The sequence below is a fragment of the Xiphophorus hellerii genome, chromosome 13, assembly GCF_003331165.1.
Source record: "Xiphophorus hellerii strain 12219 chromosome 13, Xiphophorus_hellerii-4.1, whole genome shotgun sequence".
Lineage (NCBI taxonomy): Eukaryota > Metazoa > Chordata > Actinopteri > Cyprinodontiformes > Poeciliidae > Xiphophorus > Xiphophorus hellerii.
The window spans coordinates 5,564,459-5,588,923 of record NC_045684.1 but is presented as its reverse complement, the minus strand read 5'-3'; the positions used below and the strand labels follow the sequence as shown (position 1 = coordinate 5,588,923).

General features: G+C 33.4%; 1 protein-coding gene across 1 annotated transcript in view; it reads left to right on the top strand.

Moving 5' to 3' along the window:
- LOC116730854 (uncharacterized) overlaps nt 1-24,465 on the top strand; it is an 89,901-nt gene that overhangs the window by 46,932 nt on the left and 18,504 nt on the right. The window contains exons 34-47 of the mRNA XM_032580375.1: nt 54-101; nt 491-526; nt 4,895-5,167; nt 17,575-17,865; nt 18,183-18,467; nt 18,669-18,794; nt 19,987-20,013; nt 20,155-20,178; nt 20,464-20,493; nt 20,982-21,011; nt 21,520-21,567; nt 21,958-21,993; nt 22,453-22,488; nt 23,691-23,747. Coding sequence (XP_032436266.1) covers nt 54-101; nt 491-526; nt 4,895-5,167; nt 17,575-17,865; nt 18,183-18,467; nt 18,669-18,794; nt 19,987-20,013; nt 20,155-20,178; nt 20,464-20,493; nt 20,982-21,011; nt 21,520-21,567; nt 21,958-21,993; nt 22,453-22,488; nt 23,691-23,747 — 1,347 coding nt within the window. The remainder of the gene's footprint in view (nt 1-53; nt 102-490; nt 527-4,894; nt 5,168-17,574; nt 17,866-18,182; nt 18,468-18,668; nt 18,795-19,986; nt 20,014-20,154; nt 20,179-20,463; nt 20,494-20,981; nt 21,012-21,519; nt 21,568-21,957; nt 21,994-22,452; nt 22,489-23,690; nt 23,748-24,465) is intronic.

Sequence of the window (24,465 nt, the reverse complement as noted above, 5' to 3'; positions counted from 1 at the left end):
TGATTTTAAAGCAATTTGGTCTTCATATACCTTGTATGTACACCTCTGTGCAGGTACAGGAGATAACAGCGCTACCACACCCCTCATGAATAAAACTGAAGGTAAATTTATTCCCTTTAGTATATTTAATTTCATTTTTTTATATAGCATCAGTTCTGAGCATAATTTGAGTACATATTGAAGGTGAAATATTAACGTGTCCATTTCAAATCAAATTGCTACCAGTTCTGGTCAAATGAATTAAACTCTGGGCAGTTTTTCTGATTGTCATACAGTTTTAAAATCACAATTTGTAAAACCTACAAAAATAAAATCATCACATTAATTTATATAAATTTCATGAAGCTTTTGATCTAGGTTTTCCTTTGAGGATTATAAATAATGCTTACCTTTTAAAAAATGTTATTGAACAGCCTATTTTAAACTACATTAATATTATTTGTCCTACTTATGTTAAAGTCATCAATCATTACAAACTATGTCTTTACAGGAAACGCTGGTGGAGAGGGAGACAACAACAGTCAAGGTTGAATAATGCAATAAAAATCCTGTTTTGTGACATTCTTTCCTATTTCTCACTACTACTTATATATATATATATATATATATATATATATATATATATATATATATATATATATATATATATATATATATATATATATATAAATTTATATATATATATATATATATATAAAATATAAAGTTTGCAGTCAAATGTTGTCAGCCTACCAAACTCTAGGGGAACATTCTAACCATTGTTGCAATTTAATATTAGTTAATAAAAGAAAAGAGGAAACTGACACAAATGGTGTTAAGAAATCTGAAATCGTTTACAAATTATTTACAAAATTGCAAGACCATAGACATTTAACTTTTTACATTTCTTAAAACAATCATATACCCATAAAAAATGTTTGCATGAAGTATGAGACTTCTGAAATGTAAAAAAATCATATTTGAAAAGAAAATGACAGTCGTCATATAGTCTGGATTTCATGTCATGAAGCCTGTAGTTACTTTTCTACATTGATGCAAGAGGTTTAGTCACACAATGTAGAAAACACAAAAATGTCATAGTTTAGATACATATGTGAAACCTCAATGGCAAGAGATCCATGACTATGCCTAAAGTTTGGTAAATTTCAAAGACTTTCTAAGCTTTCTAACATGATTTTTAAAGTTGTAAATTATATAAAAGTCACACCTAAGGAGAACAATTTATTCACATTTCTAATTTTCTTCTCATTTGTATGAATATCTAGATAATATAAAAATTTTCCAATTATCTGAAAAAATATTGCCACCGTCTTTCCTGCATTTAAAACTAGAATTTTGTTACCATTCAGCAACTTCTTCAATTTCCCTGTTGTTTTCATGGATACTTCTACAGCATTTTTTCCATGAGTGAACAGGGCATTCTTATGTGCAAACATGATAATATTATATCAAAAAAGCTATATTTTGACTTTTTAGTCTGCTTCGATATAAGGAGGACATAGGTCCAACAGATATATGAAACATCAGAAGCTTCCAGTAATTCGGCTAAAGAGTATTAAAAAGGCAATGAATAAATAAAAATGCATATGCCCTTGTCGGTTACCACAATATCTTATTTGCTTTTCGGTTTTACATTTCCAAAACCGTCATTACTACTTGCTTTCAGTCAAATCTATAATGCTGTAATCTGCCTAGCGACTGATTACGATTTATCTGATTGGCTGATCATGAAGAAAGACACTGAGGCTGACGCTGGTCGGTTTAGGCGTGTAGGTGTGTTACCTTAACTAGTCACTGCCAGTCCTAAATGTCGATAAGAGTAGAGAGAGTCATCTAATGAACAAAAACAGCTCATGTTTACAGACTCGAAATTTTAATACTTCACAATTAAAGGAGCAAAACAAAAGCTACATTACTCCACACGAAGTGTAGGTATTTAATTCTGCATATAATCAAAAGCAAAAACATGATTTATTTGCATCGTCAACTTCGCTGTCATTCAAAATGAATTTGAAGCTCCACAAAATATTTGAACAAAAGAGGAAGTGAGTCAACTGAAAAAAAAAAAAAGTCTGATGAAATCCGGAAGAGTATAATGTCACATTCATGGATCCTTGTAAATTTAGGAAAATCTGCGTGTAGCATACGGGCTATTACAAAATAACTAACATTCAGTCACAGAAAGCAAGGAAAAACCATGATTATGGTATAGCTCAACAGACATTCTTTTCGGAAAGTGCAAAAACTGTTAAGAAGTCATAAAAACAAATGATCAAATCAGTTTCCTAAAATATTTTCACCTATTAAAAATGTTAATGCAGTACATTAAAACCGACCAAATTCAACTTTGCAGTGTTTGTAACTTAAAATATTGTTTATTTCAAAATTGATTTTTAAGAAAATTTCATGAGCTGGCACCGACTGAAAGACAGGAGGTTTATGATCAAAATAAATGTAATAAAACCTGCACACAATCTGCTTTGCGAAAAAGAAAATAATTCTGAAAAGGGAAACAAATACCATTTCAATTTTTTTTAAATATTAAATTATATTTAAGAAAATGGAATGTGTAACGTTGGTAAAATAAACACATCACAGAGATTAAAAACAGGTTATAGTGTGCTGCTGAGAAATCACTGCACTACAAAGAGTAAACACAGCAATAAAAAGAAGATGCAGTAGAGTGAAATCTGATGTCTGTTTCTTCCAGATTATTCCAAATATGACATTACAAAAAACATTAAAAACAAATAACTCATGTATGAATTTCTTGTAAAATTTCAAAAGAGTCGATGTTTATTTGTTTAAAATTCTAGGTTCTTCTAAAGTTTTAACAAGGCAGCTTATTTTGAAATGGTCATGAACTTAAAGAAATTGAAAGACTTCAGTTAAATTTAGGAAGACCAACAGAACAAAAGCTTTATTTTAACTATGTCGCTTTTCTCTTTCTCTTTAAAAAAATTATGCTTGTTTTGAAAATAAGGCATTTGAACATTTTTATTTTTTGCGACAGTAGATCAATTGCACTACAACAATTGGAAGTAAAAAACTAAAATGTCTAAAGTCCGAGGAACCCTAAAAGCATCTTAACCGAGGAAAAAAACCCTTCGAAGTTGAAGACAACAAGGCATCGAGGTCTTGTGCGCAATTCTGTTCCCCTGCGAAAATCTGTTCCCCCTGTGTCGGGAGCGCGCATTACAGCCACAGAGGCGGATCTGACCATTTTCAAGGGCGCTTCTGATCGATTTCTCTGTAAAAACAACTCAGTTAATCATGTCAAGCTTGTAACATTTAGTTTAATCGGCAGCTATTGTTTACAAAATTGTAAAAATAATTAAATAAACGAGGTCTTTTTACGATGTTTTGTGTTATTTTAAACGCCAAGAGAATCGGTCTTTTTCCAACTTTTGTCACTTACGCCTGACAGAAATAAAAGTCAGTCACCAAAACACAGTTTTTCAACACGTAGTGTGTATTTATAATTTTTCATTGCTGATATAAGAGGATGGCTGAAAGCATGGCACAAAAATTAAGACTTCCTGAAAAGACGAGAGCGTGGACTTTCTGGTAAATCCCGTTCTAATGTAAAATATGACAGATTACTGTATTAAGGACATTTCTAGTATACTACAGGCTATCACACATAACAATTTTTGAGAATTTGGCAACAGTTGCCCTTTATTCCCAAACGTTATGGGGGGAGGAGAGTAGAGAATGGATATTTCAGCTGCCTGAAATAATCTGTTCCCCCTCCATAACATGGGAACAAATTAATTCAGCAACAAGTCTTTAACTCTGTTTATTCCTTTCATCATCAACAATAAATCAAGTAAGTTTGAAAACATTTGTTCTGTATATGCCAGAGCTTTGGGGGGAGGAGGAGAGAAAATTGATATTTCAGCTGCCTGAAATAAACATGGGAACAAATTAATAAAGTTCTCGATCCAGTGAACATCATAAAGTTCACTGGGTTTATATCTGGGAAATTTTACATAATTTATCAAAACACCTTAAAGTTAAGACAGTTGATGCTATGATCCATATAATAGAGTGGGATTCAAGCATGTTCTAGAACTTCGTAAGTATCTAGTTTGTGAAAGGGCCATGTAGACAAACAACATTGCTTGGATAACTGTGACATGAGGTGTGACTGTAAAACTTCCTCATTAAAACTGCAGACAAAAATTTAAACAAATTAAGGAGAAAACTGGAGCAATTCGCATTATAACAAATGATTTTTTTCATAGATGCATTAGCTACTAAGCCTGTTGCCATAAGCGATTCATTAAGTAATCCATCAGTTGTATGACCAATTAAAATGATCTCAGTAATTCCAATTCTGATTATTAATATTTTATGAAGGTCAATTTTGTTTAGAAAGAGATCATAATCAATTTTATTTATGGTTTCAGTTGTATGTGTGTTTTTTTTATCTCCCTTTTATTTATTGTTTTCAGTTGTTTATTTATTTTGGATATATAAAATACCGTCTAGTTCCAGTGTTTAGTGTTTTTTATAAAATTAAAGTTCACTGGTTTTTGAGAGGGTGAACTTGCTTTATGCTTGGTACTATAAGTTTTAACAACCTGACCAGTAATATTTCCAAATGATTGAATTTTGTCTGTCATTTGAGAGAAAACTGTATAAGGCTTCTTAAACCCCCACTCACTTTTGCACTTTATCTAGTTTACAGCTCAGTTATGGTGTGCCATAAATGTTCGACAGCTTTGATGCCAGTAATCGGCCCATGTCATATTCTAAGTTACTTTGACCAAAATATCTATATATCAAGACAATATTACATAAAATGACTAGTTCAAAGCATAACCACTTTCAGTTTTTCACAAGCCTCTCTTTAAATTAATACCTGTTCTTTTATTTATATTTATTTTAGAAAAGCACTCTCTCTATTACATCTACACGGCCTTTTCCAAGCCTGTGGATCTGCCAGGGTTTCATGAGTTCACTGCCATGGGTTTACTGGACAACCGAATGATTGACTACTATGACAGTGACAACCAAATAAAAGTTCCCAAACAGGACTGGATGAAAGAGCATCTGGACCAAGAGTACTGGGAAAAAGGCACCCAGTCCAGAAAGAGCAAGCAGCAATGGTTCAAGGTCAACATCGACATATTGATGAAACGAATGAGACAGAATGACACAGGTAGATAGATGTTAGAATAATTATCTAAGTTTATTTACTTGTGAGTTTATTTGAAAGGTTATGTTTTCATATTATTATTCTGTTTGATGTTTACTTGACTCCTTCTGTGAAATACTATTAACCATTTTTAGGATGTTTGCCTGGAGGCTAGAGACTTTGCACATTCCTGTGTTATCAGCTCCATGTGTAACTGATTAGTTGTGGTCAGCCATGCCCTTTTAAGGGCATGTCCACAGAAGGTTCCAGAGCACCCTGTAGAAAAAGGTCATTGGTCAAATTCTTTGTGTGACTATGTGAGAAGGCCCAACCTCCTTCCTTGTATTTTCTAATAAAGCCAAATACAGAGAAAGATCTGGCAGAGTTGATCCCAGACAGTGTTTTACAGCGATTCTTCACGTCTGTTTTCAAGTCTCTCTTTTCTGCAGAAAAGACAATTATGTCTCTGGTTGAATCTTTGCTAGTTAGGAATTAAAATAAACCTATCGATAGATACATCTTATTTATTCTCAGAAAATGTACCTGTCTGCAAAATCTTTTGTTTCTTAGTTTTTAATTATTTTTTTCTCCTACATTTTCTTACAGACACCCATATTCTTCAGTGGATGCATGGCTGTGAGGGTGAAACTCAGCCTGATGGGACGATGACGTTTGTCCGTGGGATGGACAAGTACAACTATGATGGAAACGACTTTCTGTCTTTTGACAATGATGAACAGGTTTGGGTTGCTCACATTCATGCAGCAGAAGAAACCAAGAGGAAGTGGGATGAGGTCCAGGTGCTGAAGGAATACACAAAGGGCTACCTGGAGAAGGAATGCATGGAATGGATGAGCAAGTTTATAGACTTTGGGAAAGAGCAGCTTCAAAGAGCCAGTATGTATAACTTTTAAGCATTTTTTGGCCTTTCCCAAAACAACAAACTATATTCCTTCTATTTCACAATTATGAGGCATTTTATGCTTCAATCTGTGCAAAGAGATGAAATATGGAAAAGGTTTCAAATGTATGAATACTTGGGCTAAACAATCGTGACACAAAAGTCCACAATGAACAACAAGAACCACAAAAAACATGTGAAACTTTCTGTATGTCCAAAAGGTCTGTTATTTCTGCTGATTGTGCATAATGCTAGAGATACAAGATGCCCACAATCCATCTCCATCTCCTCTTCTTCCTTTTTTCCCCAGCGATCTGATGCTTTACAGACTGGTATCCTTAAATCCATCACATTCTTCGGTTTTAGTGACTTTTTCAAAGTTTATGTGCCTACGAAATGCTTTGTTTAACTTTACTAAAAAAAGAAATTACAGAAAAAAAATCAAACAAAAATTCAGCTGTTTACAAAAACCTTAATATTTCACTACAAGAACATTTAAAAGTTGGTATTATGCTTTACAGGGACATCTCTTAAAAAATCACAAAATGAAACTATTTCACTGTCATTTAAAACTATTATGATCAAATTAGGGTGTATAAAGAGTATACTTCTGTGTTCTTGAGGAGAAGCTTAAAATATAGAAGAGACATGTCTGTTTTTATTTAAAGTGTCCAAATTATCTCATGGATGACAGAATACTGCTATGAAAAATATAAGAGATCGAAATTTCTGCCATATGTGTTTCAACATTGTTCCATTATTGCTGTCTTACCAACACAAGTTTCCAATATCCTCTCCAGCTCCACCTACAGTGCATTTGTTCACTCGTAAGGCCAACGTCGAGACGAACACCATTTTGACGTGTCTGGCTACGGGCTTCTATCCAAAAGACATCATTCTGCATATCAAAAGAAATGGCCGGATCCTTACTAAGGAGGACAGGGTACAGACCGATGGAGTTCTCCCAAATCATGACGACACCTTTCAGAGAAGAGATTATGTAGAGAACTTGAAGTCTGATGTTGCCAACTACACCTGTGAAGTTAAACATCCTGCCTCTTCAATGCACATTGAAACGAGTTTGGCTGAGTAACTTTTTGTTGCACTTTTGATATGTCAGTTTGTTTTTTTAATATCATAGCAGTGTTATTGGCTGGTGGACCAAATCATACTCTCATCCAGCAACTACCTACCTATTGCATTTTCCATGTGTTAACTGCTAGCCCATAAATTTATGTCAAAGAGTTCTAGCTGTTGAAATATATATTTTCTGATATATATTCAGGAAGCCGCTGAGAGCAACTGTGAGTGAGGAGATGATAGAATTTTTTTATTCTATTGAGGAGCTGTGGTTGACCTATTACTGCCTTTTGGGGGCTGTGATTGGTTGACAGGAGAAACAAAATAAGACAGAAAAAACAAATATACCCCCAGTCATGGACGTAGGTTTGGGTATGGACGGTCGTGACATGTCACGACCAATATTCAAGGGATATAAAATAATCCCGACCAATTTTTGCCATATTAATTAAAAAAAACATTTGTATTTTTTAACAAAAACAAAATAAATAAACGAAAATCTACATTGATTAGTTTAATATTTCAATATACTACGCAGTGGTAGCATTCATTTTAAAATTCGTTGTTATGAACTATGACGACCCGGTATTGGCTCAAAGAACGTGGATCTACGTTCTTTGATTAGCTGCAACAGGCGGCGGCCAGCTGGCCACACGCGGAACGGAAGCTTGGTCCATGGTGCTGAAAGTGAACGCGTCTCCTTCTGAGTTTGACATCTATTATGAGTCTCCGAGACCATGTCGCCACCAAAAAAGAAAAGAACGACAGACATTAGAAGTTATTTCACTACCTCGGCTGTAAGTACAGTGAGTGGACCCATAAGTTAGATATCTATCATGCAACGCATTTTTTGTAAAGTCCGGTGTTTAGTAAGGTCAGCACTGAATGTGAGGTAGAATAGGTCTGTTAATTATGTAATATTTTTTCACATAGGATGCTCAGACAGCAGAGCAAGCAATTTTATGAATCTTTTTTCCTCTTAAATGCATAATATCTCAACAATTGGATCTTTTTCCTGAAGTGCAAGACGTCATTTTTTGTTCTTATCTGCAATTGTGTTTGTTGTATAATCAGTAGATCCAGAGGATATTTCTTTTGATCTTACTTGTAATGTTTGCTGAATTTTGAAAAGGAAAAAGTAAAGTGTTCTTGAACTGATCTGCTGAGTATGACTGTATCTGGTTGTATACACAAGATGTATGATCTGGTTATGCTTATGGTTGGGGGGAGGGGGCGATAAGCCAATGTGGTGCCCCCCCCCCCCCCACTGGTCAAAAATGGTCGGGGTATTATCATGCCATTACTTGTTTATAGGGTTCAAGTCTTCAAAAAAAACTATTGTTTAAATTGTGTTTAAATGAATAATCTATGTTATTATTATTATTGTTTAAAATCCTGGTAATTTAAAAGAAATCATGCTCATAAAGAGTTGCTTAATTTTTCTCTAGAAATTGTTAAATTTTTCTTTAGAAAAATTAAACAATGCATTATTTTTTTAATGCTTTAAAAATATTTATTTTAAAGTATTATTTAAACCATGAACGTCTTAGGATATTGCTTATCAGGTTGTGATTATTAACTTGGGGGATTTAGTATGCAAATAATTTGCTGTTAAATGTTTTTAATAAATGTTTCTGCATTAATAGATTGCTCTGAAGGCTCAACTCATTCAAGTAAGTGCTTTATTTCTTTGCGATGCATTTGTCAATCACTTCACACTATGTTTAAAGTACAAGTGTCATGTATACTAAAATGTTTGTTTAGTTTACTGAGCTGTTTATGAGTAAGGAGATATACTAACATATGTCTTTATTTTTAGGTCTAGATGATGTGACCACCTCCAGTAAGTCGCATTTCATTAATTTTCTTCACTCAATTTTTTTTTTGTTTGTTTTGGTGAAAAAACATTTTTTTCCTGAAGTGTAAACCTTAAAGTGTCATACACTTAAGTTAAAATAGTTTTAGTAACCATACCTGTAAATGTATGTATCTCGGTATGTGCAGGAGACTCTGTTGGCGAAAAGCAGGGTAATGTTGAGGAAAAATGATTATTTTTAGTGCTTAATATAGTTAATCTTACGGCATGTGTAAAAGGTATATTGAACATTCTTATTTTGAAGAAATTTCTTAATTTTGAACAGGTTTGTGTTAAGGATTTAAAACTAAACTATTGATGGGCAAGTATTCAAAGTACAGTAACCAAATGCAGATCAAAAGGGGATCTCTCAATGGGGCCCCTGCTGTGTTGTCAGAGAACAGGAGGCCATAAAATTAGCATCTCCTGCAAGGCACTATCACTTGAGCCTGGAAGAGAGAAGTCTGTTTGGTTCACAGAAGATCAAAAGTCTTCCAGAACCAACATCTGGGATGGTGTAAAACTGAATACAACATAGAATGTTGAAACCACTAACATTTAATTTCTAAGACATTTTTCTAAGTATTAATAACATGTTTTTAACAAAGAGTGTATTATCTAATTGTAGAACTACTAATCTAGTAAATGATGAATGTATTTGAAAATCGTACTATCTGTGACAATATCAGAATCAAATGGAAATTGTTTGAATGAAAATGTTTTGTTTAGTATTAGAATATTGCTCAGGATTTATGCTAAATGGGGTTTTGTGAAGATAACCACTTTGAACCAAATTACTGGATTTAAGTTTGTCCTGAGAATTTATGTAAGGAGAGATAACGGGAGAGACTCCGGATTCCACAGGTATCTGTGAAATCTTATCTCATGTTTTTCTTTACCCAAATGACCATAGAACCCAGGAGGCCAGGACGCAGCTGTTGGCTCTTTTGTTTTACCAGAGAGCAAATGGCCTTTGATCTTTGGTGTAAATTATTGGGAGTTCTAAGTTTCTCTGAGTGTCCAAGGTAGCTTCCAGTTGGTCAACCAGAGGTACGCCTTAATTGAATATATTAAAAAGGAAAGACACACCTTCAGTATAAGAGTTTGTGCACAGGAGTAATAATTCAGACAGCTGCCACTATTTTGCTTTTTTGCATCAGCTCTCTCCAAAGACGCGTCTTTGCCTTTTCTTTGTTTTTGCTTTCTCTATTTTTCTTGTCTCAGGTAATGAATGTATATCTCTGTTCCTCTGCAGTTTTGTTGTTAATTCATACGTTGCTTTGTATGGGATTAAACTCTGTAATTCTGTGACGTCAACACGCATTGTTGTTTTCCTGGTGGCTGCACGTCGCCCGCTGAGAGGACCTGGGAGTTTGAAGAAGAGAGAGAGCCAAACTTTTTTTCCAAGGTTAATTTATAAATTATTCTTCCTTAATAGTAAGTAGGATTTTTTTTATTGCTTTTTTTATTTATGTATGATTCTGCATTAGTGCAGTGTCTGTGAAAGTTGTAGCAATCAATAAATCTGTGTGTCTCTGTTTGTGCAGGCATCAATGGTCACGTGATTCAAAACAACGGTAAGTGTTTATTGTCATTTTATATTGCTTAATTCAATAGTAACTAATACCAAATAAAGGTCAGTAAAAATCAATTTCAGCTGTCAGGTGTAATGGATTTATTGCACAGTGGTTTCAGGTGTTTGCATTGTTGCCGTTTTCCTTTATGTTCAACATGACATGGACATCATTTACTCAACCAATCACAACTCCTCTTTCTAATCTGTGTAGAGATAAAAATTCAGAGCCACTGCTGCTAAATAAACCATAAATCATTAAATAAATGTTAACACACCAGTACATTAAAATTAAAGAAGTATTTTTTTTAGAACTGCAAAGCATTACATTATTACTGACCTAACATGTTTACTTTAATTGGGTATTAATGATTTTTACTCTTTATACTCATGATGCTAGTTTATGATTATTTAATAAAAAACAAGTTTGTGAAACAGTTCAATCTTCTTATCAATAAATCTGTGTGTCTCTGTTTGTGCAGGCACCAATGGTCACATGATTCAAAACAACGGTAAGTGTTTATTGTCATTTTACATTGCTTAATTCAATAGTAACTAGTACCAAATAAAGGTGAGTAAAAATCCATTTCAGCTGTCATGGATTTATTGCACAGTGGTTTCAGGGGTTTGCATTGTTGCCTAGTAGCAGTGGTTTCAAACCCTAGCCTGGGGTTTCTCTGGAGTTTGCAGGTTCTTCCCATCTATGTGTGGATTCTCTGGGTACTCCAGCTTTCTCCCACAGTCCAGAAACAGCCATGTCTGGTTAAAATCTGCCTTTAAATGTTAGTGTTTGCATGGTTGTTTGTGCTGTGTGTCTCTGCTGGTAGCCTATCCAGGGTGAACCCCATCTCTCACCCAATGACCGTTGGAGATAGGAACCATTTCCCCTGCAATCCTTAAAGGATATTTGAGTGTAGACAGTGCTACATGGATTAAAATGAAGAACAGAAGTGTTTAAAATGATTTTAAAGCAATTTGGTCTTCATATACCTTGTATGTACACCTCTGTGCAGGTACAGGAGATAACAGCGCTACCACACCCCTCATGAATAAAACTGAAGGTAAATTTATTCCCTTTAGTATATTTAATTTCATTTTTTTTTATATAGCATCAGTTCTGAGCATAATTTGAGTACATATTGAAGGTGAAATATTAACGTGTCCATTTCAAATCAACTTGCTTCCAGTTCTGGTCAAATGAATTAAACTCTGGGCAGTTTTTCTGATTGTCATACAGTTTTAAAATCACAATTTGTAAAACCTACAAAAATAAAATCATCACATTAATTTATATAAATTTCATGAAGCTTTTGATCTAGGTTTTCCTTTGAGGATTATAAATAATGCTTACCTTTTAAAAAATGTTATTGAACAGCCTATTTTAAACTATATTAATATTATTTGTCCTACTTATGTTAAAGTCATCAATCATTACAAACTATGTCTTTACAGGAAACGCTGGTGGAGAGGGAGACAACAACAGTCAAGGTTGAATAATGCATTAAAAATCCTGTTTTGTGACATTCTTTCCTATTTCTCACTACTACTTTTATATATATAAAATATAAAGTTTGCAGTCAAATGTTGTCAGCCTACCAAACTCTAGGGGAACATTCTAACCATTGTTGCAATTTAATATTAGTTAATAAAAGAAAAGAGCAAACTGACACAAATGGTGTTAAGAAATCTGAAATTGTTTACAAATTATTTACAAAATTGCAAGACCATAGACATTTAACTTTGTACATTTCTTAAAACATTTCACTCTGTGCTTGCAGAAAGTGGGATTTCATCTGGAGAATCAGATAAAAAGAGTAAGTACCACAAAGACCCATATTAAGTATTTACAGAAAAGAACTGTACCAGCAAACCTTGATGAGAGAGAGTTGCTTCAGGAGTGCTCTTGCATATATAATGAAACAGTTTGGTTTATGGCGTATCTGCCCTAGCTTTGTAGGACACAGAGAGATTATGTGAAGGTTATTATGCAAACCGGTAAAACCTGAATTTTAATCTGACTGCTCGTTTTCAGGCTCGGATGAATCTCTTAACAAGAGTGACTCTGGAGCTGGTTGTAAGTACTGCACAATGCTGACAGGCATAGCATAACTTGTGCTGCATGAATCTTAATTTCTGAAAGAACAAAACACCTTCCTGTCTTTTTTGTGGTGTAATCCAAAAGTAAAAGGAGGATTTGTTAGTATTCATGCTTAAATGCAGTTCTGTTAGTTTGGTAGCTGAAAACCTAAAAAACTCAATTTATGTATTTATGTAAATCAAGAAAATTCACATTTACTGAAGAAAGATTTGTCATTTTGTCCCAACAGCCACAGAATCCAATGATTAAAGGGAGACTCCTCATTCAAGTAATTCAGAGTTCAATGGAAAGTGATGATCATCCGAACTCTAGTCAGATGACTGCAAACATCGCTGTAGCCTGAATAACCAGTTTGGAGCATATTTTTAACCCGTGACTCGGAAACTTTGAGCACTTTTATTCTGTTGGCTTGCCTCTGAGGCTCTTTGTAGTTAGGGAAACTGCAGTTTGATTGATTTTTCTTTACGTGTGTTTAAAAAAACCATGCTTATTGTTCTTTAAGCTGCTTTGTCAGATAGGAACATAATTATGTTGTTAATTTGATTCTTGAAATATTACTTGGAAATATTAGCACACTTTTCATTTTTATTTTTCAATTTCAGTTTAACAGAACTTCATTTCAACAACTACCAAATTTCGAGTCGGCTGTTGCATTAAAATCTATAGGACAATAGAACTTTCCTTGAAGCCATAAAAGTATTTCAATAACTTGGGTTAGGGAAGCTTATTAAATGTTGAATCTGTTACTCACTGTCTCCCAGTAAAAACGACGTTACAAAAATCTACTGAAACTTACAAAACCTATACCATTTCTTGTAAAAACTTAACAAAATTAAATTATGCTCCCTCAACCTGAGCAGCAAGTGAAAATAAAAACAAATGTATTTGCTTGTCATAATGCAAAGTAACTAACTGAAACGTTCAAAGAAAGTTTGAAGAGTAGTAGAATGCATAAAGTAGGCAAATCATTCTTGGAGTTGAAATGATACCAGAGCTTGTACTAGTAATAAGCTTGTTCATTTGTCTCTCAGATCAATAGACAATCTCTAAGGTGTTGGTATTTTTCAGAGCTGATATTTCTAAACAGCTGGGGGAGCACAGTTTATAGGGTTACATTTCACTTCTACATGTGTATATGCTTCAATCGTATTCAAACGCAGAACCACTAACAGGAATTCAGATGTATTATGGTTGTGGTTTTTCTTCTATTGAGTGAAAATTCAGAACATTACTTTGTGGTGGTAGCACAGGAACGTTTAGATCACTTTTTGCGTTTATATATTGTGCAGTAATTTTGTTGTTATAGATATATAAAGACACTCAAGGTCAATCACACAATTGAATAACCTATGTTTCCATAGGTTGAGGTTTGTTACATTAGAGAAGTAACTTTGTCAATACATGCTAATGTAATTGGAATGTACTTACAATTGAGGAAACTAAAACTCAAGGAAAGAAAGAGTTTATGTTGAAAATGGTATTGCTAAATATTAAAATGGGCTCCTGGAAGCTTTAAAGTACTAAAATTTGAATACTCTTATAAATTATATTTTTTTAACAAGGTCATGCATTTCAGATTTAAAATGTGATAAATGTAACATAAACAATGAGACAATTTGGCTAACTGAATTGATGACTACTGACTCTGATGTTAGCAGCCAGATTAGAGGAGTAAAATCCGATTTGGTTTAGACAGGCGTTTCTTTTCATTTAGCACCAGTTGTGTAAAAAAGCATTTCGATAACATTAGATGGGTGGAAAGTTTCAAATAAACTCTTTAGTTTTTAAGAACATTTAAAGTTCTCCACGAAAACAGATAAATGAAACATGCACCACAAGCTTATTATTGTTACACAATACAAGGAAGTAGGTAGAAAAAAAACCCCATCTTCAAATCAGAAAGACATGGTAGAGCGTTCACTGATCTCTGTAAATCTGAACATTTGAAATGTTCTGAGCCTAAACTCTATCGACTTAAACTGCAACTGATATGAAAGCAAATGAGCCACTTTTTTACAATTTTTATGTTTTCATGTCTAATCATAATGATATTTAATTTAAGTATCAAAGTAAGTCAAGTGTAAATATTGTTATTAGGGCTGAAAAATAAATCGATGCGATTGCGTAATCTGATTTTTGAAGATTTAATTTTTGAAGAATCTGGATTTTTTTTGTCATCAATTTTCTCTTTGGGTTTCTGTAGTTCACTGAAGTCAGTCCCCCTCAGTGCCAACCATCTTGTTTTACAAGCCTGATTTACTGCTTGTATTTTATTGGACTTTGAAGTCAGGTCTACTCCTAGAAGGGATGACTGAAATAAAAGCAAGTTTTAAAACTATGTAGTTTATTTTGTAATGTCTTTTTAAGAAAAGAAACAAGAAAAATACATTAAAATCGGATGGTGTATGAAAAAATCTGAGATCCCATTTTTAAGTCGTATTCCCCAGATCACAAAACATTTTTGCTTTTTATCCACTTTAATAAGTTTCTCCTTTGTTATTATTTTTGTTCATTTCAAGATGAATCTGGTTCCAAAATGGCTATAAAATGAAAGCGCATCAAATATGAACTTGTAAAGAAATTAAGTCTTGTAAAATACAAATCTGTTTTGGTTACACTTTAATAAGAAAATAGTTGTCAAACTCAATGTATCTGTATTTGTTTGGAGCTATTTGAAAATGTTTTTAATTGACTTTAATTTTGTGTATTTTTCAATTACTTGTGTCTTACTGTAGATTACCTGGGTATTTGGAATTCTTTGTATTTTTAATTCTTTTTATGTTAATAAATCAGAAAAATATTCACAGATTGATAATTGGTAGCAATAAAATTTTGGAGAACTGAATTAATGCTGCAGTTAACAAACCGAAAACATTTTGCAAACTCCCATTTTCTTGTTTTATAATGATTTATTGATTCTAATTTTAATTAAAATTTTTATTAAATTAGGCTTAAAATCCAGCTTTGAATCTGAATGTTTTAAGCTTTGCAGTTTTATGTTTTTTGTCATCTATGAATTATCTTTTTTGATTGTGGTTTAGTTGAGCTGTAAAAAAAATCTGAATATTTCATGTTGCTAGAAAAATGTACACAGTTTGGAATGGCTCATGGTTGTTTATCTTCAATGAAATATATTTTATGAAAAATCTTGAAAGTCTTTGATCAAAGTGGCATGTGTGTTGCAAAACAACTGCTCTACCGTGTTGAATTTTTATTGCTGTTAATTTTTGTGGCAGATGTATAAGTGGTTGAAAATTATGTTAATTTTAAAGGAAGTCAAAAGTTTCCTGATTTACGATGGTCCCTAAAGGCACAGTGGTGAAGGAGTAACAACAGATCAGGAAAGAGAGAACCAGTCTAACAGGTGAGCTTTAGGAACAAACACAGAGAGGAGCACCGTCCTACAGCCCAACATAAGTAGTTCTCCCCGAGGAGCAGAACTTAATTTGGGTTCAGAATGTCACTCCTGGCTGTTTTGGTCCTTTTGGGGACAGGAATGACAGTCAACTGCGGTAAGTGTTTTTTTTTTTCTTTTTCTTCTTTTGTACTTTGACAATTTCTAGTGCATTTGTTAAAATAAAAGTGAAACTGCTTGTGACATTTGTGAAAGTAACTCAATGTATTCTTCTATTAAACTTAGAATATATGTTTGTTGATATTTAGCTATGTGTGTTTAGTTCATAATTTAGAAATTAAGTAATTTCTAGTTAGAAATTAGTTCATAATCCATATAGGATCCACATCCTATGTGGATATTATATCCACATAGGATGTTCCTATGTGGAGGATATAACATCCCAGATAATCAGAAAGTTCACCTAAACTTTGCCTTTGTTATTAAATATTAAAGTGTTAAGAATGCTGATGGTAGATGGTTGATAATAGTCTGGAATTTCTAAAAGGTGAAAACTTTAAAGGAAAAATAGTTAATGAGCTCTAATCTCTGACTGATCTAATAATGTTTTGGAATATGTAAAAATTTTGTGGCAGATTTGTCATGTACGAGACTAAAAAATATATACCATACTTAAACTTCAACCCAACAAATATTGTTCACCATTATATAAAATGTTCCAGGAAGGCATCAGTCCTTTCAAATAGTTCCAGGTGAAGGTGGGGCAGTCTGGCTGAATGTAGGCAGACAACATTACTGGGATAGTTTTGACATGAGTGCCATCAAGACTGGGGTGTTTTCTGTTTCTTTTTCTGTCCCAGCAGTATAGTACATCTGTTTTACTTTTTTCTTTCCCTATCTGAAAAAGTAAAACATTTTTTAACAATAACTACATACAAAATATTAAGTATCATGAATGTCTGAACTCAAATTGAAAAAGGGCTTAACACCAGGAGCATTTTGATCCAGAGATTTTGACCAAAGTTTCACCTAAATAATTACAGGGTTTGCACAATTTATTTTTCTGTCTTCTGTCTTACAGAAACGCACTCCCTCACGTACATCTACACGGCCTTCTCCAAGCCAGTGAATCTCCCAGGGTTGCATGAGTTCACTGCTATGGGTTTATTGGATAACAGTATGATTGACTACTATGACAGTGAGAACCAAATAAAAGTTCCCAAACAGGACTGGATGAAAGAGCATCTTGAACAAGAGTACTGGGAGAAAGGCACCCAGTCCAGAAAGAGCAAGCAGCAATGGTTCAAGGTCAACATTGACATATTGATGAAACGAATGAGACAGAATGACACAAGTAAGTTCAAAGGAGTTTAGGATACCTACAGTCAATAATCAAAGCATTAAAGTAATGACTACTGTAAACTATCATTGACACAGGTCCAATCTAAATGTCAAGATTCTTACGACAGCAACAAGATATAACAGTTTATTAATTCTCTAAATCTTTTTATAACTGAAATCTTTTTTTCTTGATGTTTATTTAGTTTTTTCTCTATTGTTTTCTTGCAGACACCCATATTCTCCAGTGGATGCATGGCTGCGAGGGTGAAACTCAGCCTGATGGGACGATGCAGTTTGTCCGTGGGATGGACATGTACAACTATGATGGAAACGACTTTCTGTCCTTTGACGATGACAGACAGGTTTGGGTTGCTCCCATTCATGCAGCAGAAGAAACCAAGAGGAAGTGGGATGAGGTCCAGGTGCTGAAGGAATACACCAAGGGCTACCTGGAGAAGGAATGCATGGAATGGATGAGCAAGTTTAGAGACTTCGGGAAAGAGCAGCTTCTAAAAGCCAGTATGTATATATTTTCTTGCCTACATGTTTTTGTTTATTTTTTTCCATATGCTCTCTCCCAACAATGTGCTTATTTCAGATTTGCTTAAAAATAATTTCCTGAACAAAGTCAAACAAAACAATCAGTTGTTTTGAAAACTTTTATTCTGGTGTACTTTAAAGAGAAACTTTATTAAAAAAACAAGGCTTTTTTATGTTTTAGGTGCCTAAATGATCTCATGAATGAAAGCATATGACTATGAAAATGTTATTGATTAAAATTTCTGCCATATATGTTGTCTATCCTACAACAAACTTTTCCATTTTTCCCTCATCAGGTCCACCTACAGTGCATTTGTTCACTCGTAAAGCCAAGTCTGAGACAAACACAATTTTGACATGTCTGGCTACGGGTTTCTTACCAAAGGACATCACTCTGTATATCAAAAGAAATGGACGTGTCCTGACTCTAGAGGACGGGTTGGTGAGCACTGGAGTTCTCCCAAATAATGACGACACCTTCCAGAGAAGAGATCATGTAGAGATTTTGAAGTCTGATGTTTCCATCTACACCTGTGAAGTTAATCATCGTGCCTCTAAAATGCGTGTTGAAGAGAAATGGGGTGAGAAACTTTTAGTTTCCCATTGTTTGTTTGTATATGAAACAAATATATATATGTAAAATTGGTTTCTTCTATCAACCAATCACAATACCTGTAGACATACAATCTTACTATAGATTGTATGTCTAGTAATTTGTTTATTAAAATCCACAGAAGTACTAAAAGTGAACTAAAATTAATATGAAGTTTATTTTGTTTTAGATCACATTATTGTGGAAGACAATAAGAATATGCCCATCGCCATTGGTGCTGCTGTCACTATTCTGATTGTGGTTGCAGCCATTGGTGGGATACTTATTTACCTTAAGAAGAAGACACGCCGACTTGGTAAGATTTTTTTCCCCTTTATCCATTAAAGATCTCTTATATACCTTTTGTTTCGTAACTGGATGTTCATTAAGATAACAGATTAACTTTTAATAAAATGTACTGAAATGACTGAAAGTTACATTTACAATTATTTAAACACCACATATACAGTGTTTCAGTTGCACAGAAAAAAGTATTTTAAGATTCTTTTTCAGGAACAGTGATCATTATTATTTTATTATGTACTTTATGAGATATCATAAGTCATACGGAGTGGCTGAACAGTCCATCATTACATAGACTAATTTCCATTCAAGTAGCTTTTAGTTTATACTGAGCTTTTTGATCCATTGAACTTCACCTCTATCAAAAAGTTGTTGTGCATAATGCATAAGGTTTAACAAGAAATCAAGAATTCATTTCTGGTTTTCACAAGGAAAACTCTGGAAGCCAGCAGGTTATATTCATACATTAAATTTTATGAGTTACATGCAGGGATAATGTAGTTGTTGCATATTGATTTCATATTCAGCTACTAGCAGGCCACATGATCAGTTTATGAGGCTGATTAGATTCGCTTTAAGATAATTTTCATGGAAAAGTCAGTTTTCCGATACAATATAAATAATGAAATTTCCTCTACATGCCCTGTGTATGCACATATTTACAACATTAAACAATGTATTTGCATTCACAGTTCTTTCTTTATACAACCACTGGTAGTTGTTAAAGTGGTTGACTCTCTGACGGAAACTCTTGTCCACTTACTGACCATTGTTCCCAGCACTTATGTTTAACGATAAATCTGGAAACAAAATATTTAATTTATGAAAATGTTTCCTTCTGAGCTCTGGCTTAACATTCATCCCCTGGATTTTCCAACCAGTGGAATGCACATACACACATTACAGAAAATCTGTATTATTATGCCTTTAGTCTGTAGGCTTCAAGTCTTCAATCATGTTTAAAGGAATAATCTGTAGATTTTCGTTATTATTGTTTAAAACCCTGCTAATGTAAAAAAACCTATGGCCATAGAGTTGTTTAATTTTATCTAAAAGAATATATAAATTTATTTTGAAACATTATTTAAAACCATGAACTTCTAAAGATATTTCTTATCAGGTTGTGATCATTAGGTTGGGGGATTTAATACTGTATATAAATAATTTGCTGTTAAGTGTTTTAATAAATGTTTCTGTATTAATAGATTGCCCTGAGGGCTCAACTCATTCAAGTAAGTGCTTTATTTCTTTGCGATGCATTTGTCAATCACTTTCACACTCTGTTTAAAGTACAAGTGTCATGTATACTAAAATGTTTGTTTAGTTTACTGAGCTGTTTAAGGAGATATACTAACATATGTCTTTATTTTTAGGTCTAGAGTATGTGGCCACCTCCAGTAAGTAACATCTCATTAATTTTCTTCACCAAAAAATGTTTTGTTTTTTTTTGGTAAAAAATATTTTTTTCCTGAAGTGGAAACCTTAAAGTGTCATACACTTAAATTAAAATAGTTTTAGTCACCATACCTGTAAATGTATGTATCTCTGTATGTGCAGGCGACCCCGATGGCCAAAAGAAGATTTTTTTTATTGCTTTTCTTTATTTATGTATGATTCTGCATTAGTGCAGTGTCTGTGATAGTTGTAGCAATCAATAAATCTGTGTGTCTCTGTTTGTGCAGGCACCAATGGTCACGTGATTCAAAGCAACGGTAAGTGTTTATTGTCATTTTATATTGCTTAATTCAATAGTAACTAATACCAAATAAAGGTCAGAAAAATCCATTTCAGCTGTCAGCTGTAATGGATTTATTGCACAGTGGTTTCAGGTGTTAGCATTGTTGCATTGTTGCCGTTTACCTTTATGTTCAACATGACATGGACATCATTTACTCAACCAATCACAACTCCTCTTTCTAATCTGTGTAGAGATAAAAATTCAGAGCCACTGCTGCTAAATAAACCATAAATCATTAAATAAATGTTAACACACCAGTACATTAAAATTAAAGAAGTATTTTTTTTTTTAGAACTGCGAAGCATTACATTATTACCGACCTAACATGTTTACTTTAATTGGGTATTAATGATTTTTACTCTTTATACTCATGATGCTAGTTTATGATTATTTAATAAAAAACAAGTTTGTGAAACAGTTCAATCTTCTTATCAATAAATCTGTGTGTCTCTGTTTGTGCAGGCACCAATGGTCACATGATTCAAAACAACGGTAAGTGTTTATTGTCATTTTATATTGCTTAATTCAATAGTAGCTAGTCCCAAATAAAGGTCAGTAAAAATCCATTTCAGCTGTCAGCTGTAATGGATTTATTGCACAGTGGTTTCAGGTGTTTGCATTGTTGCCTAGTAGCAGTGGTTTCAAACCCTAGCCTGGGGTTTCTCTGGAGTTTGCAGGTTCTTCCCATCTATGTGTGGATTCTCTGGGTACTCCAGCTTTCTCCCACAGTCCAGAAACAGCCATGTCTGGTTAAAAACTGCCTTTAAATGTTAGTGTTTGCATGGTTGTTTGTGCTGTGTGTCTCTGTTGGTAGCCTATCCAGGGTGAACCCCATCTCTCACCCAATGACCGTTGGAGATACGAACCATTTCCCCTGCAATCCTTAAAGGATATTTGAGTGTAGACAGTGCTACATGGATTAAAATGAAGAACAGAAGTGTTTAAAATGATTTTAAAGCAATTTGGTCTTCATATACCTTGTATGTACACCTCTGTGCAGGTACAGGAGATAACAGCGCTACCACACCCCTCATGAGTAAAACTGAAGGTAAATTTATTCCCTTTAGTATATTTAATTTCATTTTTTTTATATAGCATCAGTTCTGAGCACAATTTGAGTACATATTGAAGCTGAAATATTAACGTGTCCATTTCAAATCAACTTGCTTCCAGTTCTGGTCAAATGAATTAAACTCTGGGCAGTTTTTCTGATTGTCATACAGTTTTAAAATCACAATTTGTAAAACCTACAAAAATAAAATCATCACATTAATTTATATAAATTTCATGAAGCTTTTGATCTAGGTTTTCCTTTGAGGATTATAAATAATGCTTACCTTTTAAAAAATGTTATTGAACAGCCTATTTTAAACTACATTAATATTATTTGCCCTACCTATGTTGAAGTCATCAATCATTACAAACTGTTTCTTTACAGGAGGCGCTGGTGCAGATGGAGACAACTGCAGCCAAGGTTGAATAATACTTATGTCAATACAATAAAGATTCATTTTTTGTGACATTCTTTCCAATCTGCTTCAAATATAAATCTACTTCATTAAGTAGAAATAAGACACGAAAAACAAATAATGCTAAAAAAACAATTTTTTTCATGCTGGAGCCATTTATCTTTTTACCTTTTCAGCATATTGTATGTGTAAACAGTGCATTTGCATCTGACTTGTAATTATAAATGCATTTTGCTTTGCATTTATGTTGTGGAAGAAAAGTCAGACTTTACCAAACTCTTGCACCAACATTCTAACTGTTGTTGCATATTGACCTGCAATTTTATAATAGTTAATAAAGTAAAATAAAAATGGCACAAATGGTGTCAAGAAGTCTGAAAACTTTTACAAATTAATTACAAAATTGCAAGACTGTAGACATTTAAATTTTGCATTTCTTTCAACATTTTCCTCTTTGTTCGCAGAAAGTGGGATTTCATCTGGACCATCGGACAAAAGCAGTAAGCACCGCTAAGATCCATATTAAGTATTACAAAAAAGAACTGTACCAGCAAACCTTGATGAGAGAAAATTGCTTGCATATATAGTGAAACAGTTTGGTTTATTGTGCATCTGCCTTAGCTTTGTAAGACACAGAGAGATTATGTCAAAGTTTTTACACATACAGGTGATACCTGAATATTTATCTGATTTATTGTTTTGAGGCTCAGACAAATCTATTAACATGAAGAACTCTGGAGCTGAATGTAAGTACTGCACACTTGCTGATGGATATAGCATCAGTTATGCTACATGAATTTTAATTTCTGAAACAACAGAAAACCTGCCTGACTTTTCGATGGTGTAAACCCAAAGTCATGTCTCTGCCCTGCTCTGATTAGTCTGGAATGCTGAAACTAATCTCTGTTTGGTCTAATTGATTATTCTAATAGAGTCCATTGCAGAATAGATAATTTTTTGACTTGGCACAGAGCATCACGGTAGAAAAAGAAGCTCACAGTAAACATTTCGTGTAAATATATTTTTTCTTTGGAGCATTGAACAGAATCAAGTGAAATGTCTGTTTAAAATAAAAACACCACAGAGTAAGAAGTGGGACAACAAAGAGAAGATGACCACTGTTTTATCTTCATGTCCTGAGTGTAATGTAATTTAAGTTCTTTGTTTTCTTCTCTTTTTTTCACATTTTCTCAAGATTCTTTTGCTTCCTTCAAATTCTGAAATTTTCACAATTTGCCTTTCGTTTTGATTGCAAATTTTAATGTTTCAGACATACTATTTAAACAAAAAAATGTTAGCTTTAAGTCTGAATGAAGAATTTTCTTTTGTTTCTTTGCTTTAATATAGTTTTAGTCAACCAGACTTTGCTTCATGTTGGTCAGTGCTGGACACTTTAACATTTATGAAAACTTCATGTTCTATAGGTTGTCTTAAAGTTGTAACTCTTGTTCCAAGCAATTTGTGTAATTCTTTACCAACACTGTCCTGTCTCAAAAGTTAGTGTCCTGTTGTAACATTACTAAACAAATGTAACTAATTAAATGAAACACAATTATAAAACAGATTTCACGATGGGAATGCACCTAAAATGGCACATTAAAAAGAAATTCTTCTGTTGTTTAGATATAATGGTGCATACATTCAAAAACATTTAGCTGTAGTGAGTTCGATATTTACTGTCTGCTTGAATCTTTCTATGTAGGTCAACCAGACACTGGTACAAGCACACCTGATGAGAACCAGTCCCTCATCGATAGTGGTAAGTTTTCTTTTCATTAACCTTTTTAAATTCAGAACCGCCATACAGTACTATTCTATAACACATTCAAAACCCCTTTCTGTCAGAAAGGGGACACTTACGGTTCTTAACACATGTTCTTTTCACACAAATTTACTTTTCCCTTATATACACCAGTGGCTAAGTATAATAAGTTTGCTAAAATTTGAAAGATAAATATTTAGATCCATATTACAAAAACATTCATACAAGAATAATATTTATTTGCAAGGTTTTGACACGTATAACAATGTCAGCTTTTTTGCCACATTCCCTCTGCTTTACAAATATAATACCTACATTTCCACTAAATAATTTAATTTATAAATATTTCTGTGTTAAATTCTTTAAATGTTTTTTTTTATATTTATGGATTCCTCTGCAGACACAGCTTCTAATCGAAGTAAGTAATTTATTTCTTTGCCAAACCATTTGTGAATCACCTTAGTACTTTGTGGAAAATATAAGTGTCAGTCAGAGTAAGATGTTTTTTAGGTTATTGAGTTGTTTATTGCTACAAAGATATACTAACATATATCTTTATTTTAGGTCTAAATTCTGAGGGCTCCTCTGGACCAGGCAAGTTACACCCAATGATTTTCTACACTTTTAAATTTTATTTCTATATGAAATTTCTTTTAAATCCCAAAGTGTAAAGCCCAGATTTTCATTGCGTAAATAATGAGAGGGTTTTCAGGTC